Source organism: Phoca vitulina, unplaced genomic scaffold, assembly GCF_004348235.1.
Source record: "Phoca vitulina isolate PV1807 unplaced genomic scaffold, GSC_HSeal_1.0 scaffold43, whole genome shotgun sequence".
NCBI lineage: Eukaryota > Metazoa > Chordata > Mammalia > Carnivora > Phocidae > Phoca > Phoca vitulina.
The window spans coordinates 1,714,154-1,734,702 of record NW_022589746.1 but is presented as its reverse complement, the minus strand read 5'-3'; the positions used below and the strand labels follow the sequence as shown (position 1 = coordinate 1,734,702).

General features: G+C 40.9%; 1 protein-coding gene and 1 pseudogene across 2 annotated transcripts in view; one reads left to right on the top strand and one right to left on the bottom strand.

Moving 5' to 3' along the window:
• The window catches only part of COG2 (component of oligomeric golgi complex 2), a 49,931-nt gene extending 29,774 nt beyond the window's left edge, over positions 1-20,157 (bottom strand). For both annotated transcript variants that reach the window (XM_032430307.1, XM_032430308.1), the window contains exons 1-3: positions 19,966-20,157; positions 2,988-3,149; positions 1,787-1,852 (exon numbers count right to left, since the gene is read on the bottom strand). In XM_032430307.1, the coding sequence (XP_032286198.1) occupies positions 1,787-1,852; positions 2,988-3,149; positions 19,966-20,037 (300 nt within the window). In that variant the 5' untranslated portion in view covers positions 20,038-20,157. The remainder of the gene's footprint in view (positions 1-1,786; positions 1,853-2,987; positions 3,150-19,965) is intronic.
• LOC116648363 lies at positions 14,167-15,820 on the top strand (annotated as a pseudogene).
• Positions 20,158-20,549: the final 392 nt, after the last annotated feature.

Here is a 20,549-nt window from a genome sequence, read left to right as displayed (position 1 = left end):
AAATAGGAAGGGAGGATCAACTTAGAGGAGGACTTCACTCAGATGAGGTCTTTAGATTCTGCACATTTTGGAGAACTAAAGAATGTTGAAGCACTGATGCATCATGACGAAATGTTGTTTTGGAAATATTAGGAATCAAAAAATAAGAACAGAAGGCCAGAAAAAGGGAGAAAGCGCATAGGTGGAGAAACATGTCCAGAAGCTAATGAATGAAGGCAAGTATAAATAATTAGGAATTAGGGCCAAAACAAAGGTTAATGGAAACAACTAGAATAAAGTGGACATATCACAAAAATTCTACAGGAAGGTGAATTAATTCATTCCATCAACATTAGGAAATACCTCCTGGACGTCAGTATTGTGGTAGCCCATGGGGATACAGTGAAGAAGAGAGAAACAGTCGTATCCCTCAGTGGTCTTAGAATCTCACAAAGTAGCTTCATGAGTTGGGACCAGAAAGGCAGGTCAGGCCTGTGGCTATAAAGACAGGCCGTGGAAAAGGGATGGGATATGGTGCTGGCAGGGGGCGAGGCTGGAGGGGAGCCTGTGCGAGCCGCGCAGCAGTCAGCAGAGCAAATCTGCCTCTAGGGAGGGGGTTTCGAGAGGCCAAAGGAAGGCTGGGCTCAGGAAACAGCACCGCTACAAGGCTGCGGGAGGAAGAGGCACACCAAGAAGGAGGCGGGAGAGCCACACAGCAGCTGGTGTGGAATCCAACAGCGGACCACAAAAATCACTCTTCTGTCCCAAGGACAAGTACCTTAATAAGATTTTGTAAAATTCAAACAAGACATAAACAATGGCAAGTATTGGCTGGCTCAAGGCACAGCTCAAGATTTACCTCTTTCACAAATTCTTTCCTGCCCACCCCTCCCATGGGGCTTCTCAGCACCGACATTTCTGTTACTCTGCATTTTCTCGGCTCTAACCATGCACGGTGTCTTCCCTTAAATTATCTTCTACTTATATTCTCTCCTTAGGTTGCAGGCACTGTCTTAGGGGCTAGATGCACAAGGCCACTCAAGCTAGAGGAGACACACAAGGAAGGATGGTGTCATGCACCAAGTTTACGACAGTGCATCAGAACGGACGGCGGCTGAAAGTCAGGGCACCAGACACGGATGGGGGGAGGTGGGGAGGACAGGGCAGCACAGTTTTCCGTTGGAAGTGATGCCAAAACTCCCCCTCCACTGTTCAGCCAGGCGGAGTTCCTATTCCCAATGGCTTAGAGGTGGGGAGTCTCATTCCCACAGCAGAGATTTTCTGAGCAAAACATTAAAATGTAATATTTATTAGGTATTACATTATATTTATATTATCCTTCAGCTACATTAGGGATTACATAGCTTTCGTATACCAGTCTAGGAACCTAACCGCATGTAAATTACCCGGGGGGAGGGGCGGGGAGGGGGAGGGAGTGGGAGGGGAATACTTACAAGATTAAAAATTGTTAAAATACAAGTCATTCATAAATTGGAAACCACTTACATATGAGCAAAGTGGCATAATAAGCTGAATTTGGAAATACGCTTCCTCTCCCCTGACATTTTAAGGCTGTCTACTCTGAGAATCTGTCTTCTTCAAATCGAACATATTTTTCAGGTTGTAATAGCATATGCAAAAATAGAAAATCATTTACAACTTTTCTGAAGGTGAATACTATAATCATGAACCATTAAAAAACAACCACCACCACCACCAACCTAACAGATGAAAGGAATTCTTGGAGAAAAGCCAACAAGGCCAACATGTTTCACAGTAGATTGTTTTATATCATTTGGGGACTTACCAGAACTTCTTCCCGTAACTGTCCCAAAGGCACAGAAAGCTGATTGAGGGCTTTGTCCATGCCGACCTAAAGGCAAAATCAGGTTGGCACAAACACATCACAATCAGGAGTAATAGTGACGTATCTGTTTAATGATCAAAGCAGTACCAGGCTTAAGTTATTTTTTTGGTACAACCATATTTTGCTAAGTAACTAGCTAAACAACAGAAATGTTATTTTGCCATTAACGTTGCTCACAGAATATGAAAAAAATCGGTTGATACACATGAAACTATAAAAATAAGGGAAGTCATGATAAATGAAAGCCTCCTTAGGAACAATTTGCCTTTAGATAACATTTTAAATGAATGTGAAAAATTTTCACGGAAGGTGAACAGCTGTCTGTCTGTAATTTATGATACTCAGGCAGCTGATGTGAAAGTCTGATGGGCTATGTCTCTCCTAAACATTATTATAACCCTTGAGAAAAATTCAAATTAAATAGAACAGAAATAAAATTTTCTAGGTTTCTAATCCTACTGGAACTTTTATCTTAGTGGTATATTTCCCCAAAGCAACTATACCTCATTAATTTTAATGCTTCTTGAAATTCCCATGGAGCTGCTACTTTCTGTGCTTCTCTGGACAGATTTAAAACAAAATGAAACATCAACAAGGAGACTTTTCTGCCAGGTAGTAAAACTCAACATTTCTAAACGGTTTTTATAAACAACTGATATGCTCATTACAAATCATTCTTACGTTTTTATAAAACCAAACCTTCTAAATATCAATATTGGCCAATGTTCCCTCAACCTAGCTCTGGCTAATACATATACCTGGGAGTAAATTAAACATTTCTTTAAGAGTAGTTGATATTTGCTCCTGCAAATTAGTCTAAACCAAGGAAGATTTCAGGGTAATCACTTAGCAACTAACAAAACAACCACTCAGTTATTATTATCCTTTACTTCTCACTATTGACTTAAGAATTCAAAACATAATTAAGCTAAAGCAGCCTTAAATGAATAAAAACTAAAACCAAAAAAATGTATTCTAAAAAGTTTAGTTATTTTATTAATGAGATTGGCAATGTCTTCAAGTTTCTGGCGGGGGGGGGCGGGCATCAACTGAAAGGTTTCTAAAAACACTCTGCACTTTAAATAAGTATGAATGAGAAAGTGTGTCTGTGTGTGTGTAGGACTTGTGAATTTCAGTTTACCAAGTTTGTGGAAAGGTTGACAAAATCTGCATAATCCTTGTTGATGAGCTCGACCATGGCTGTTTTAAGAAGTTTATAGTAGAGTTCCAGATCTCCTCTCAGTTCCTCCAGCTGGACACGCTTCCTACAGTCAGACACAAAATGATCGACATCGAAATCTTCCTGAAAATCAAACCAGAAAAAAAAAATGATTGCACTGATATCACATTTCCCATATAAAAATAAAATCAGAGAAAGAATAAGAGAGAAACGCCATTCTATTCATTTAAGAAGCTATATTACTGCAGGGGAAAAGTACCTCTGAGTACACACAGGGACATCAGGGGGTCTGCTCACTTCATAAGGGTTCAGGAAATGGGACCCCTAACCAAAAGCCTTCTCTCCTGTTGCCTAAATTCTACAAGGCATTTTATTTTTTCTTAATTATACATTTCAAACAGGCTCTTCTCAAAACAGAAACAGCTTTTTCTTAATTTTAAAAGTAACAAATGTTCAGTGTCAAACTTTCAACCAACAAAGAATTAATTATATAAAAGAGAGTAAAAAAAAAATCACCCACTCTCTGATGCTCTACAGTTAAGCACTATTAATGTTTTTTTCCCACTATTTAACATTGTGATTCACATCCTTCCAGACTTTGTTTTGGTTTTTCTCTTTATTTTTTATTTTTATTTTTTAAAGATTTTATTTGTTTGAGAGGGAGGGTGGGGGGAGAGAGACAAGAGATTGAAAGAACAAGTGGGAGAAGGGGCAGAGGGAGAAGCAGATTCCCCGCTGAGTCCAGAGCCCAATACAGGGCTTGATCCCAGGACCCTGAAATCATGACCTTAACCGAAGACAGACACTTAACCGACTGAGCCACCCAGGTTCCCTGGTCTTTCTCTTTAAAATATAAATTACTTTTTAAAAAATTGAGATACAATGGACACATGTTAGTTTCAGGTGTACAACATAACAATTCCATATTTTTATCTATTGTGAAATCATCACCATAAGACTAGTTAACATCCATCACCACACATTTTTGTTTTTGTGCTAAGAACTCTTTATAAGTTTTAGCAACTTTCAAATATACAATAATATACAGTGTTATTTGCTACAGTCACATGATGTACATTACATCCCCAGAACTCATCTTATTAACTGGAAGTTTATACCATTTCACCCCTTCATCCATTCCCTCCACACCCCCACCGCCTCTAGCAACCACCAATCTGTTCTCCATGACTTCGTTTTGTTTTATAGATTCCACATAGAAGGGAGATCATACAGTATTTGTCTTTCTCTGTCTGATTTATTTCACTTAGCTATATAATATCCTCAAGGTCCATCCATGTTGTTATAAATGGCAAGACTTCCTTTTTATGGTTGAATAATACTCCATTGTATACACACATGACATTTTCTTTATCCATCGACCCATCGGTGGACACTTAAGTTATTTCCAAGTCTTGGCTGTTGTAAATACTGCAATACTCACTCCCCTGAATATAACTCTTGCTGGCCACTGGAGCCAAGTGATCTAGAAGTACTCCCTAGGTAGCAAATGCAAAACTTGGGGCATCATATGAGCATACAAGCTCCTTTCCAGGAGATACCAGCGAGCAGGAGCGAGGGAGAGGGAGAGTGCAAAGACGGCACCTGCCGGCTCCATCTTTGGAGAATACCTTACTAGGTCCCCAGATGCATGTTAAATTAGATGCCTGTCCCTCAGGGCTTTGAGATAAGCAAATGAGCCTCTTTTACAGAAAGGCTGAACACTGCTTCTGTGCTGAGTTCTGAGGTGGTTGAGTCCACTCACGCAACTGCTTTAAGAACTGTTTCTCGGTTTGCTATAGCCTTGTGGGTCTCATGCATGCAAGCCCTGATGGCTGTCAAAGCTAGATGTTGTGGGGTCTTGTCTCTCAGATGCACGTCTTAAAAGTTGGGGCATCAGATGTGGGGTTCAAACCCTTTGCTCCTCAGGGAGAAGCCTGGGGTTGTGAGTACCCTCCCAATCGTGGGTCGCTGTGCCAGGGGTGGGGTTTATGGCAGGATTGAATCTCACTTCAATGTAGGTTTTTTTCTTATTCACCTAATGTGTAGGACTCACTCAGCTAGTTTGAGGGTTTTTTTCCAGAGGAAATTTTTCCATATGGAGCTATAGATTCAGTGTATCCATCGGAAGAGATGAGTTCAAGATCCTCCTATGCCACCATCTTGAACGGAAACCCCAGACCTTCTCTATGTGTGTACACACACGTATGTACACACACACACACACACACACACACACACACACACAGAAGCTTAATACTCATGCTCTTCTAAACTGCTATTTTCCATCTAAAAATACAACTTCAATGTCTTTTCATAAAACACATTTCTATTAATATTTTATGTGGATGTTGAGTGTTCCATTGAGCAGATGTTCCAAATCTTGCATAATCAATTTCCAAGTATTGGTCTCACAGGATTAGCTATGCTCTGTTTCCCCTCTGTAACACTGTGATGCCCCTGGTAGGCTAATATACTTAGAGGCAGCAAATTACTATCTACTTCACCCATGACTTTGCTACTCATTGAGCTGTTTAGTCGACAAGAATCAGACGTGATGATTCCCAAACTAGTTAAGGCCACTTACACTTACTTCATAATTATATAATTTTATTAAACACTATGTAAACCAACAAAATATGAGTGCAAAAAGATCACTGTTCTTATGAAAACTAAGGCAGGTACTTTGGAAAGACCTGATACAAAGAAATCAATAAGAAAATTTGTGCTAAATTAGGTATGGGTGAGATGACCATGTACCAGGTAAGGAGGGGGTGATCACAGGATTCTCATTCAATTCAGTTAAAGAAACTGAAACTGAATGCAAAAAAGACAACATAGAAATCTTTTTCTTAAAGATTGTATTTATTTATTTGAGACAGAGAGAGAGAGCATGAGCAGGGGCAGAGGGAGAGGGAGAAGCAGACCCTGCTGAGCAGGGAGCCTGATGTGGGACTCGATCCCTGAACCCTGAGATCATGACCTGAGCTGAATGCAGATGCTTAACCGACTGAGCCATCCAGGCGCCCCAACAACTTAGAAATCTAATCAGCAGACCAGCTGTCAGAGAATAGAGCCTGGCACTACTTCAACGGAAAATAAATGTACGTGTGTATATATATATATATATATATATATATATATACTTTTTTTTCAAATAAAATGCTAAGAACTATATGCACCATTCCTTAAAGAATACTTGTTTAAACTGACTTTCTTAGTTAATCAACCAAACGCCAATCCTGATAGTGTCAGAGAAGAGGACTTCATACTAAACCATAATTTCACAGTCATCTACTGAAAACCACCTGCTCTTAAACTGGGGCCAGAATTAGCCTGGACTTTTGTCTCCTGAGACCATCTCAGACAACACCTTACATCATAGTTATGTAGCACATTAGAGAAAGAACATGGGAGCAGGACTCAGCTCATAATCCTGGCCATGCTACTCACCAGCTGTATGCCTTTAGGTTGATCACTCTGCCAGCCTCAGTTATATATTCCTTGAAGTTCTGAACTTCATGATGGCATTCTAAATTGTGTAACTCAGCCCTACTGAACAAATGCTATTAGTTAATATTAGTATTCAACTTACCATTTATGTATTTGTTCTCAGATAAACAAATGCTGCATAACACAAGACTAAATAACTCGGAACATCTGTGAATACTGGGTTAAGGCAGCTTTTGCTATGACAACAAGCAAGCCCAAACTCACAGTGCCATAATACAGACACATCTCACTTACCAGGAATGGTTTTACCATAGTGTAGATTTACCAAGTATTTAAAAAGAAAGTATTTACAACCCATACGTTTATGGTCAATTGATTTTTCACAAGGATGCCAAGACCATTTAATGGGGGCAAAAAAACAGTCTTTTCAAGTGCCTCCTACTGGGACAAGTGAATATCTATATGCAAAAGAATGAATTTGGAACACCAACTTCACACACACACACACACAAAAATGTAACTCAAAATGGATCAAAGATTTAAATATGAGAGTAAAAGCTGTAACACTCTTAGAGAAAACGGGTGAAAGTCTGTGTGACTTTGGGTTCAGCAAAGCTTTCTTAAATATGATACAAAAAGCATTAAGAAATAATAGATAAACTGAACTTGATCAAAATAAAAACTTGTGTGTGTCAAAGGTCAGTACTGAGAAAATGAAAAGACAACTCACAGAATGGGAGAAAGTGTCTGCAGATCGTTTATCTGACAAGAATCAAATAACCAGAAAATGCAAAGAATTCTTACAACTCAACAATAAAAAGACAAATAACCTAATTCAAAAACAAGCAAAAGACTTTTGAAGAGACATTTCTCCAAAGAAGATACACAGATGGTCAACAGCACATGTAAAGATGTTCAACATCATTAGTCACTGGCGAAATGCGAAATCAAAACCACACTGAGATACCACTTCACACCCACTAGGATGGCTACAGTAAAATAAGAAAAAGAAAAAAAAAAGATGATAAGTGCTGGCAAGAAGGCAGAGAAGCTGGAACCCTCCTATACTGCCGGTGAGAATGTAAAATGGTCCAGCTAATGCAGAACACAGTTCGGCAGTTCCTCAAACAGTTCCACATACAATTACCCAGCAATCCTACATCTAGCGGTATACCCGATAGAACTAACAACAGATGTTCACACCACGACCTGTACATGAATATTCACAGCAGCATTGTTCATAACAGCCAAAGAGGATAAACCCAACGTCCATCAATTGATGAACGGATACTTAAAATGTGGAAGAGCCTCTTACACAGCCATAAAAAGGAATAAAGTACTGTTACATGCTACAACATGAGTGAACGCTGAAAACATTCTACTCTAAGATTAAAGGAAGCCAGAAGCAAAAGGTCATGTATTATATGATTCCATTTATACGGTATGTTCCAGAATAGGCAAATCCATAAAAACAGAAAGTAGATTCATGACTGCCAGGGAATAAGGGGAGGGGAGAACTGGAACTAATAGGTTGTGATGGAAGTGTTCTGGAATTAGACAGTGGTGACATATGCACCACATACATAGTAAATATACTAAAAACCAGTGAAGAATACACTTTAAAATGGTAAATGTTATGCTTTTGAATTTTATCTCAATGAAAAATGAAACAACTTAAATATCAACAAGTTAAATGGTCAGATACATTAAAAAATCTAAAGTAACACTAATCACAAGAACACTGGAGGAGCTATATGAATTTCAGACAAAGCAGATTTCAGAGCAAGGAAAATTATCAGGCATAAAAAGGAGCATTACATAATGATAAAGATATCAACTGACCAAGAAGACACAATAATCCTTAATGCATATATGCCTAATCAACGAAGGTTAGACAAAACCAAACAGAATTGCAGGGAGAAATAAACAAATCCATCATCATGGCTGGTGACTTCAACACTTCTCCATCAGTAATGGGCAGATCTAGCAGTAGGGCAATAAGGATCTGACAGATCCAGATATTCAGTCAAGACATAGCTCACTCAACACTACCATCAGTTATCAAGACATAGCTCACTCAACACAACATACAACGGACATCCACAGACAACTTAATCCAGTAACAGTGGAATACACATTCTTCTCAAGCTCATATGGAACATTCATCAAGACAGAATAATTCTGGGCCACAAAACACAACAAATTTTTAAAAATAAAAATTATACAAAGTATGTTCTCAGACTACAATGAAATTAAAAATCAGTAACAGAAAGATAGCTGAAAAAGTCCAAAATACATGGAGATTAAATGACATACTTCTAAATAACACATGAGACAAGTCTCAAGCACAATAAGAAGGTATTTTGAACTAAGTGAAAAAATACAACATAGCAAAATGTGTGGGATGCTGCTTAAAGGGAAAATACAGTTTTGAATGCAAATATTAGAAAAGAAAAAAGACTGAAAGTCAATAATCTAAGCTTCCATTTTAGGCAACAAAAAAAACCAAATTAAATCTAAAGTAAGTAGAAAAAAAAATTAGAGCAGAAATCAATGTAAATAAAACCAGGAAATTTTTTAAAAATCAATAAACCCAAAGTCTGGTTCTTTGAAAATATCAATAAAATAAACAAACCCTTAGCCAGGTGAACAAAGAAAAAAAAGTAGAAGACATAAGTTACTAATATCAGATGAAAGAAGGGCTACCACTACCAATACCAATCACTGGTAAATTCAACCAAACATTTATGGAAGAAATACTATACAACTCTCTACAATTTCTTCCAGAAAGTAAAACTAGAAGGAATACTTCCTACCTCATTCTAGGAAACCACCATTACCCTAATACCAAAACCAATACTGTACGAAAAGAAACTACAAACTAGTATCTCTCATGAACACAGATACAAAAATCTTCAACAAAAATTAGCAAATAAAAACAGTATACTAAAAAATTATACACCAAGATCATGTAGGATTTATTCCAGATATGCAAGTGTGGGTCAACATTAGAAAATCAATGTGATCCATCCCATCAACAGAAAAATCACATGATCATATCAATGGAGGGAGAAAAAAACATTTAACAAAAATCACACCCCTTCATTATAAACCCTCAGGAAACTAGGAAAAGAAAGAGGACTTCCTCAACTTGATAAACAACTTCTACAAAAAACCCACAGCTAACATCATATTAATACTGAGAAAATAGAAGATGGGGAACAAGGCAAGGATGTCCCTCTTACTACTACTACTATTCAACACTGTACTGGAAATCCAAACTCATGAAATAAGGTAAGAAAAGGAAATAAAAGGCGCACAACTTGGGAAAGAATAAAACTGTTCACAGATGACATGACTGTCTACAGAAAATACAAAGACTTCACACACATACCCTCCTGAAACTAGTCAAGTGATTATAGCAAGTTGCAGGATACACAGTTAATATGTAAAAGTCAACTGCTTTCCAATGACATATCAGATAAAGGGCTAGTATCCAAAATTTATAAAGAACTTACCAAACTCAATGTCCAAAAAAACAAAAAATCCAATCAAGAAATGGGCAGAAGACATGAACAGACCAAAGAAGACATCCAAATGGCCAACAGACACATGAAAAAATGCTCAACATCACTCGGCATCAGGGAAATACAAATCAAAACCACAATGAAATACCACCTCACGTTAGTCAGAATGGCTAAAATTAACAACTCGGTAATAACAGATGTTGGCGAGTACACAGAGAAAGGGGAACCCTCTTACACTGTTGGTGGGAATGCAAGGTGGTGTAGCCACTCTGGAAAACAGTATGGATGTTCCTCAAAAAGTTAAAAATAGAACGACCCTACGACCCAGCAATTGCACTACTAGGTGTTTACCCAAAGGATACAAACACAGTGATTTGAAGGGGCACATGCACCCCAATGTTTATAGCAGCAATGTCCGCAATAGTCAAACTTTGGAAAGAGTCCAGATGTCCATCAACAGATGAATGGATAAAAAAGACACACACACACACACACACACACACACACACACACACACACACGAATACTACTCAGCCATCAAAAAGAATGAAATCTTGCCATTTGTAACAAAATGGAAACTAGAGGGAGAAAGACAAATACCATATGATTTCAGTCACATGTGGAATTTAAGAAACAACAGAGGAATATAAGGGAAGGGAAGGAAAAACAAAAACACATGGGGAGGCAAATCACAAGAGACCCTTAACTACAGGAAACAAACTGAAGGTTGCTGGAGGAGAGGGGAAGGAGGGAGTAACTGGGTGATGGGTATTAAGAAGGGCACTTGTTGGGATGAGCACTGGGTGTTGTATGCAACCGATGAATCACTAAATTCTACCCCTGAAACTAATACTACACTATATGTTAACTAAATTGAATTTAAATAAAAAATTTTTAAAAAGTCAAATGCTTTCGTATATACCAGCAATGTACAAGTGGAACTTGAAATTAAAAACACAAGACCATTTACATTAGCAGACAAAAAAAATTTAAATACTTAGGTACAAATCTAACAAAACATGCAAAAGACCTATATGAGAAAAAGTACAAAATTCTGATGAAAGATAGCAAGGAAAGTAAGATCTAAAATGGAAAGACAGTCCATAATCTTGGATAAGAACACTCAATACTGTTAAGAGGTCGGTTCTTCCCAAATTGCTCTACAGTGCAGTACAATCCCAATCAAAACGCCAGGAAGTTCTTCTGTGGATATCAACAAGTTGATTCTACAGTTTGAATGGGGGGACGCCTGGGTGGCTCAGTCACGCGTCTGCCTTCGGCTCAGGTCATGATCCCAGGGTCCTGGGATCGAGCCCCGCATCGGGCTCCCTGCTCAGCGGGGAGCCTGTTTCTTCCTCTCCCCCTCTGCCTGCCACTACCCCTGCTTGTGCTCGCGCTCTCTGTCAAATAACTAAATACTTTTTTTTTTTTTTAAAGAAAAAGGTCTGAAAAGATGCTCAACATTGTATGTCATTAGGGAAATGCAAATTTAAACGAGATACTATTACATATCAGTTAGAATGTCAAAAATCCAAAACAGTAACAGTACCAAATGCTAGCAAGGATGTGGGGCAACAGGAACTCTCATTCACTGTTGGTCAGAAGGCAAAATGGTAGACATTTTGTAAGACAGTTTGGCAGTTTCTCACATAACTGAACACACTCTCACCATAAGATCCAATAATTGTGCTCCTTGGTATTTACCCAAAAGAGCTTAAAACTTATGTCCACATAAAAACCTGCACACAGATGTTTACAGCAGCTTTATTCTCTAAGTGCCAAAACTTGGAAGCAATCCAAATTTCCTTCAGTAGGTGAATAGATACTCTGTGCCACATCCACAAAATGGATTATTCAGCAATTAAAAAAGATTGAATTATTAAGCCACAAGACCTGGAAGAACCTTAAATGCATATTGCTAAGTGAAAAACCAGTCTGATTCCAACTATATGGCATTCTGGAAAAGGTAAAAATTAACCAGCATTTTTATTTTTTATTTATATTTTTAAGTCACCTCTACACCCAATGGGGGGGGCTGGAACTCACAACCCCGAGATCAAGAGTCAGATGCCCTAGTGACTGAGCCAGCCAGGTACCCCTGAAAGGGAAAAATTAGACAGTAAAAAGATCCGGGGTTACAGGGGTGAGGGAGGAGGGTGCAAACAGAGGAGAAGAAATGAATAGGTGAGGTACAGGGGTTTTCAAGGCAGTGAAACTAGGTTGTAAGATACTGAAAGTAGGTAAGTAACACTACACATTTGTCAAAACCCACAGAACTATAGACAGAAGAGTAAACCATGGACTTTAGTTAATATTGTATCAATACTGGTTCATCAGTTGTAACAAATGTACCACAACAATGTAAGACATTAATAGGAGATACTGAAATTAGAAGAAAAATAGCTTCTCTTTGTACTCAGGGTTATTTCCTATTTGAACCCAGGTAAAGTACAAATCCCCCAAAAGGCCAGAAGTTGTGAGATCACAAGAGGTGTTGGAATACAGGAAAAGAAATCAGCAAACCAGACAAGTTGCAGGCAATTTAAGTACCATAACTATCAGAGAAGCAGTGACATCACTCAAAATTAAAACCAAATAGAGTTTAAAAGTTTAGCTACTTTACTAACTAGTTGCATTCAGGGATGGCAAACAAAGACGAATTCAAAATAATTTGGGAATTAATCATTTAAAACTTAACAAAAATCCAAATATTAGTATTTTTAACACTACGAAAACTACATAGAATTTTGGAAAGATCAAAGTTCTCTAAGCCGCCAAGAAGTAAAACACTCCCCGCCAAATACATGGACTTATAAAATCACTGCATACTATCTCCACAACAGAACCAGAATCCCCCTGGCACCATCACGCTGTATCTGTAATTATGCGAAGTACTAAGAGGGCACATGAAATTTATGATCTCTGCCCTAAAACATGTCCCATTTCATTGAGACAAAAAAACAAAATAGTCAAGCATTAACCTGCACACTACATAGGGGTTGAAAGACATAAAAAGTTAGTGTGAGCTCGTGTGTGTGTGTGTTTCCAACCATTCTTGAAGACCAACGGACAAAAGAGATGAGTAAATGTCCCTGTATATCCCTTAAATATTACGTAAGTATTTATCATGCAACTCCAGCTCTGCTTTAAGACCTGGGGACACAGTCATGAAAAGGAAAGACAAGGTCTCTGCTCTTAAGGAGCATATATTCTAATGCAGAAATGAGAAAATAAACATGTAAGCAAATAAACATGATATTAATGAATAGTGATCAAAGCTAAAAAGAAAACAGGACACCATAAAGGTGAGTGACAAAGGGGATGTACTTTAACTTGGATGACCAGGAAAGACACTTATAGAACAATGATATCTGAGTTGAGATTCAAATGACACAAAGGAGCTAGCCGTGGGAAGTGTGGGGAAGAATGCCCCTGCCTGAGGGATCAGCATGTGTGCAAAAATGTCCCTGGAGCTCTTCCCTCCCGCCCCTGCCCTCAAATCTCTCACCCAGGTAGGTGGTGACATAATCTAGGACTTGTGTCTCCCAAAACTCATTCTAAATCTTTATTTGGCGACTAAATTATTCAAGCTTGACAAATTAAAAAACATATGCTAATGAGTTCTTCCCACCATCTACAGAGAGATCATCTTAAAAGTATCATGAAATAGTAACACTGAAATTCTAAGGTACTTCTAACATTTTAATCAATTTTGTATCTAACTCCTTTGCTGAATTTATATACCTTTTGACATACTTATGAAGAGACAAAGAAAACCTATATTCTGTAAATTTATTCATCCATCTAACAAATATTTGAGCACCTAATTACACTCTGTTCCAGCTGATTTCTTCTCTTTATCTCTCCTTTTCCCCTCAATTTAACACCAATCATAATCTACACAGGCTTTTAGTTTGCTTTCCCAATTTAATTTCTTGAGCTATTAAGTGGAATTATCCACTTCCAGAGTTCTCAACACTGGTTGCACATTAGAATCACCTGAGGAACTTTAAAACAAAAAGCCCAAGGGGCACTTGGCTGGTTCAGTCAGTGGAGTGTGCAGCTCTTGATCTCGAGGTTGTGAGTTCAAGTCCCACGTTGTGTGTAGAGATTACTTAAAAATAAAATCTTAAAAAAAAAAAAGAAAAAGCCCAAGCCCTAGTTTGTGATTAATTTGTTTAAATGTTTCAAGAAATTTGATGCTAAATGCTATAAGACTAGTTAAATAACAAAAAGATATATTTACATAATGCTTCTTGCTCTCAAATTTTGAACAAAGAAATTACTAATAATCAGTAACTCAGTAAGCCAACATTTTATTCAGATGGTAAGTTTTATAATATTACGAAGAGTGAATTAGGAAATCAAAAGCAAGGAGAAACAAGTGTGGCATGAACATGGGGAAGCAAAAGAAAACAAGAAAGTATGTGACCATGAAGCAAATGCTTAGCTCCGAGATCAGAGGCTTAAAGAGAAGGACAGATTAAAACCTAAAAAGAAAGAAAAGATCCCAGCTCACTCAAGGAGAGAGAAGTCCCCCAACACCCTTCCTGTTTCTTCCTCCAATATAAACACACAGCTGGGCCACCTTACCACATCCTGGTTAATACCGACTTTATCAACTTTTCCATTAAAGCCAAACTTGACCTGGTACAGTCAATGATGGACGGTCTGTATGCCAAGTGTATCTGTTGTATAACTGCCTGTGTAATGGTTGAAACTGAGAAACTGGGTAAAAGTATCCACTGGCTCTAAGGATTGCCAAGGATCCAAGATTCAATTACCACATACACACAAGGGAACCTACACAGATGACTGCTTAGTACAGAAGTAATTCAGAGTAATTCAGTTACATTGTGGCATCAGTTGACCCAGATCCAGAAGATCCCTGGAGTTCCCATCATGGACATTTCTAACTATAGGTACAACACTGAGTGAATGCCTGATGATGATGGAGCCCCTCGGTTCTAATTCTTAATAGAGTTCCTCAGCCTTCCTTTACCGACTTTTTCTGTTGCCAGTTCATACAAGCAATATGCTATCGCATGAATTATTATACTTAACCATCTCCTGTTAGGAGCTATGGTTAAATACACTCACTTTTTGATGTTTTGAAACTGATATTTTGTATCACTTTAAATTTTGTTGCATCTTTTTATAAATCAGATGATCGCTCACATAAAAAAAAAAAAGAAAGGAAAATCAAAAGTGTGGACAACAAAAAAACACTTCTTTTTGCCGGAACCTCTTCTTACCAAGTGCCAATCAGATAACCTTTGTCTGGTGTTACATTTCCTCTATCAACAAGGAAAGTATTTCACATAAGAAAATTTCTCTATAAAATGAGATGTAGCCTTACATTCCACGTTTGGCTAATTCGAATTTTATTATGATGTCTGTCTCAAACCGACGCGGAAGAGAATGGGATCTTGTCATCAAGACGTGACATCAAACTAAGCACCTACAGGGTAAGCACTCAGCTCCTGTGACACAAAGGGGGCTCCCGGGGGTGGGGGACCCTGGGCAACAGCGGCTGACCTGCCTGCCCGCTGCCATCTGCCACCGTCACTCTTCCCTCTTCCTCCTGTCAGCCACCGTCTCTGGCTGCCATCAACAAGGTCCACCTCAAACAGCCACCTCAAACAGCCACCTTTCCCGTTTACTGTAGCTAAGCCACAGGCCGAGAGTCCAGATCACCAGCTCTGTCGAAATTTCTTCTACGGTAGGAGGCACCCTGTTGGTGAAATGCAGGCACGAAGGCATACGGACATTGTGCCATCTTGTGGGCTGTTCTTAATATTCTGATTATCCCGCTTCCCCAAGTTCCCACCTGCGGCCTCTGGAAAGGAACATGTTACAGTATGATTCCCAAGGACTGATGCACAGGGGTCAGGAGATCAGGCCTGTGATTCGCGCCAACTAGCTGTGCGACTTTAGAGGAAGTCATGACACCTCAGACCTCAGTTTCCTTATCTATAAACCAGAAAAATGGACTACCGTCTTTTTTTCACAGAAGAGCCCGCAAAGATCATGTAGATAAGCACCACCTCATTACACTAACAAGCAAATAGAAGCCCGGAGGCGAGTGACTTGCCCTAAGTCACACACAGGCGGACGCAGAGCTGAAGGCGGGACCCACAGCCACAGGTCACAGCTAATCACCCGCACAATACAAAAATATCTGAGCAGCTAGTCATTTTTTCCCCTTTTCCATTTTGTCCGTTATTAGAATGCATGCTCCTTGAGAACAAGGACATGCCGGACACACTTCCTGTTTCAAAATTCCCAATTCACCCAATTAGAAAAGGGAGGAGCCTCGATGACTTACTCCCCACCGGTTCTTTAACCTATGGTACATGCTTACAGTCACCATAAGGAGGGCTCCCGATTTCACTTCTCATGAAAAAGGTATTGTGTGCCTACCCAGGGTGCCAATGAAGCTGGGGGTTCAGGACAGGAGCTGATGCAGAGACGTTCAAAGGAGGCAGACTCTGGCTCAGCACAGAAACAAACTGTCTACTAATAAAACGACCCCACAGGGGACTGAGTCTCTTTGAAATATGTTCAAATGTGTTGGAAAATATTTTTTCAAGAGCCAGTGGACTGACTAGTCACCTGTTACCTACAAGAGTGCCCTGCCTGCAGTGTAGACCACGAGCCAGAAAAAGACAAGGAAGGTGCAAGGAGACTGGGTAAGAAGCCTCTATGGCAGGATGGTGAGAGAGCACTGTGAAGGTAGGAGAACAGATGGAGAGAAGTAGATGGATTCAAGAGGTATTTAGGAAGCGAAATCTACAGGACTTGGTAACAGACTAGATTTTGGAAATGTGACAGAGGAGTTGACTTCCAGTTTCCCAACTCCCAACTAGATGGATGGTGAAAGTGTTTACTGAGATAGGCAATAGAACAAGAAAGCTGGTTTTCAGGGGAGGAGGTGCTCATGAATTCAGTCTTGAACATGATGAGTTTGAGAGGCCACAGACATATCCAAGAAGAAATGTCAGCAAGTTCAATATATAGGATTGGTGCTCAGGAGGCATTTGGGCCAGAGATAGGAATCTGCCTCACCTGCCTATAGGTGGTCATGAAGCTGCATGAAGGGTCATCTAGGGAAAGGAGAGAGCACATGGCTGAGCCCATACCCAGCCATTAAATGGCTACCAGGAGGAGCATGATTATGCATAGAAGACACACCAGAGAGGTATGAAGAAAATCAGAAAGCAATGCAGAGCATTTGGTCTACTGAGAGGTCAAGTAAGGAGACAGAAAAAGGTCTGCTGGACTGACTTACACCTAGTTAACTTTGGTAAGAACTTTTTAGTGGAACGGTGGGGGCTTAAAAGTGGAAGGTGAGAAAGTAAAGTCAACCCTTGAGCACTGGCTACAATGTGCAAGAATGACAGGGCAATATCTAGAGGCAGGAGGGTCAAGTGGAAGAGGCTAAAATAGGAGCGTGTGTGCAAGCCGATGGGAAGGAGTGCAGGTGAGAGGATCCTCACAGGGTCCTGGAAAGGCAGGAGGGCATGGACTCCCGAGCGAGGGTGGAGACTTAACCTGAGGAGGAAGGAGAGCCCCTCCACGTACCAGGCGAGGAGGAGAAGGGTACAAATACAAGAATGGGACTGTGATCGGCAGAATGAAGGAGCTCCTGTATGACGGTTGCTATTTTTTCCGTACAACTGGAGATGAAGTCGTATGTTGAGATGGAAGGGGAAGGCTATGTAGGATGTCAACAGCACACCCATGTAAATGGGTCTACTTTATCTCTGTTATGCCACTTTCTCTCCCCTACTACCAATACCTTATGTCCTATTCATCTTAGATGGCTGTCAACCCTAAGGATTTCTGTATTTCTAAGCTGACAAAGTCTGATGTTGCCACCGCCTCTGCCCCAGGTGACTCTTCCCCATCTGCCACTCCTGCATCTTGATCACCTCCATCTTTCACATACCTTTCCCCTCCTCTGTATATCTCATTAGATCTCATAAAAACCATTAACATGACTTTTTAAGTAGTCTCCTGCCACCAGTCAGCTCCAATGCAACAGATATGACCATGAAACTTCCTTTCAACCTGACTGTAACTCCACAATGAATACTGACTGCATCAGCGTAGACCCCCTCACGGGAGCGTCCAGGGTACAACTGGAAGCCCCACCCCACCTACCTTTCTACCTTCCCAGTCTCATTCCAAAACGTGCTGAATGAGACATATAGGTAGAACTATAACCCTGACAGCAAGCTCTCCACTCATCATTGCTGCCATGAAACTGTAACTTATAAAATATCTCTCTGAAGGAAACACAAAGTGCAAATAACCTTTATCTCCAGGTCCCACCCAGAAAATCAATAACATTTTACACAGAACAGCCGTTCTATGTATATTTCTTCTCTGTATGAAGTGGTCAGGTTCAGGAGCACTACAAATTGTCTGCTACATTCAGAAGTTTAAGAGCCATGAAAGAACATGGAGTTGCTAGCATTCTAGCCACTTTCCCAGTTTGCTCTCTCCCTACCTCTAAGTCCTACTTTACAACTTCTATTTTGAGATTTCTATTTTCTGAAGCTGCTTTGACCAAAGGCATTCCGTCAGCTCACAGTGAGAAAATGGGGCTAGTAAGTCTGAGAAAATGCTGGTGTTAGGCCCAAAGGAAGCCTGAAGAAGTCCAAAGATGGACAAGCTACAGAGATTTCTGTGCTTTGAGATTAAGTCTCTGTGTGTGCCTTTTCTTCTTCCTATGACCTCTCCTCACCATGTATCCTTAGTTAACAAAAGGTTTCTGGATCAGTGAATTCACTCTGTACTCTTTCAGACATTCCATTCAAGTTACACCTTTTATTACAGTGGTTTAGTAGAAACATCTCTGCACAAGAACAAGAGTATAATATTCCTCTGTCTAGACAGTCCTACACATTAGAAATGATATGGCCGCACTGCGGAGGATCCAGGTATAAACACTTTTTTAAAGCCAGAGTTTGGGAGATGTGACCTGAATGCAAATATCAAAAAGGGACTAGCTGGTTAACCCAAAAAAGAAAGAAACACAGTATGACTTGAAGTCATCAAAAAATAAGAAATTTAAACTCCCTCTTTCAAAATTTTAGGTGCCTACAGAGCCAAAACGTATTCACTTTTTAACACTGAAACCAGCTCCTAAATCCCAATCCTTAGAAATTAAACATATATTTTTTGATAGTTTAAGTACAGACCCAGAGGGATACACAAAATAGATAAAGTTCCTCCGAGCTCTGATTCAAATCTTGGACATTTTCAAGGCTATGCCTGATGAACCTTTATTGTCAAAATGTTTTCAGTTTAAATTCCTATTCTGTAAGTTTATGTGCTACAGTTATCTGCAGACCAACTTCGAGTTGACCTTATGAAGAGAAGTAGGGCAACTTTAGAAAAGGAGCTTGGTTTGCTTTGTAGTACCGCAACAGAATCAGTAAGGATAGTACAGTCTTTCAAATTTGTCATTCCAGGAGCTTTAGACGAAAGTTAGGCAAAAACTTTAGGTTAAGTGCCTTTTTCACCCGACCCGATTCCTGGGTAAGTACATGCGTTCAGAAATGTGCTCAACACACACTCGCTGAGCTTTGAGGTGCAAGGCACTGGGAGGCTTCTTGTCAGGCCAGGGGACCGGCGGTCTGACTGTTCCGCACGGTAACAGAATCGGGTCCTAACAGGGGCTTTCACGTTTAGCTCAAAACCACTTGCCCTGAACTTTCAGGCCTTTTCACTCAATGTGCACGATTTCACCGAAGTGCTTTCTCCAGGCTGCACCTACCAAACCTGAGGTCAAGAGACTCACTGCGAAGTGCAGCGAGGTCCCCGCCGAGGGCCCGTCCCGGGCGGGCACGGCCCAGGAAGCCCGCAGGAGAAGCCGGAGGAGAGACCCCGGAGGGCAAAGGAGGGCAGGCCACCCACGGCCCGCCTCCGGGGAGAGGAGCCCTGGCGCGCACCTTCATGAACTCGTCCTTGTCGAAGCAGAGCGTGTCCGGCCCCTTGGGCAGGTTCATCCTACTTTTCTCCATCCCGCTGGCCGCCGCCTCTCAGCGCCGAGACTCGAGCAAGGAGGAAAAGCAGGAGGCGGCGCTCCCCGACGCTGCTGCCGCAGCCACTGCCAGTTTCCACGGCACAGAAGGCACCGCTTCCGCCAACATGGCAGCGCCCGCGCCGCGGCCAATGAGCGAGGACGCCGCGGGCCCGCCTCCGCCTGCCGTCGCCAAGAGAGGCGCGCGGACCGCCGCCGCTGAGCCAGCAGGTGGTGCTGCCCCCGTGCGGCGGAGGGCGGCACTACGGCCTCGCGCACGTTGCTGCCGGGCCGCCCAGATGCTGGCGAGGCCGGGTGAGCCCGGGAGGGGACGGGCGGGGAGGGTCAGGGGCGCTGCCTCCCAACCCCACCATTTCCATCGGAAAATCGGCCTGCGAGGCTCTGCCAGTGTCTCCTCCCCGAGATTGTTCCGTGGGAAGCATAGCCGTGGCGGGATGCTGGCCCTTTGGTTCTGATGCCGGTCTTCCAGAGTTGGGCACATCACCGTGTCAG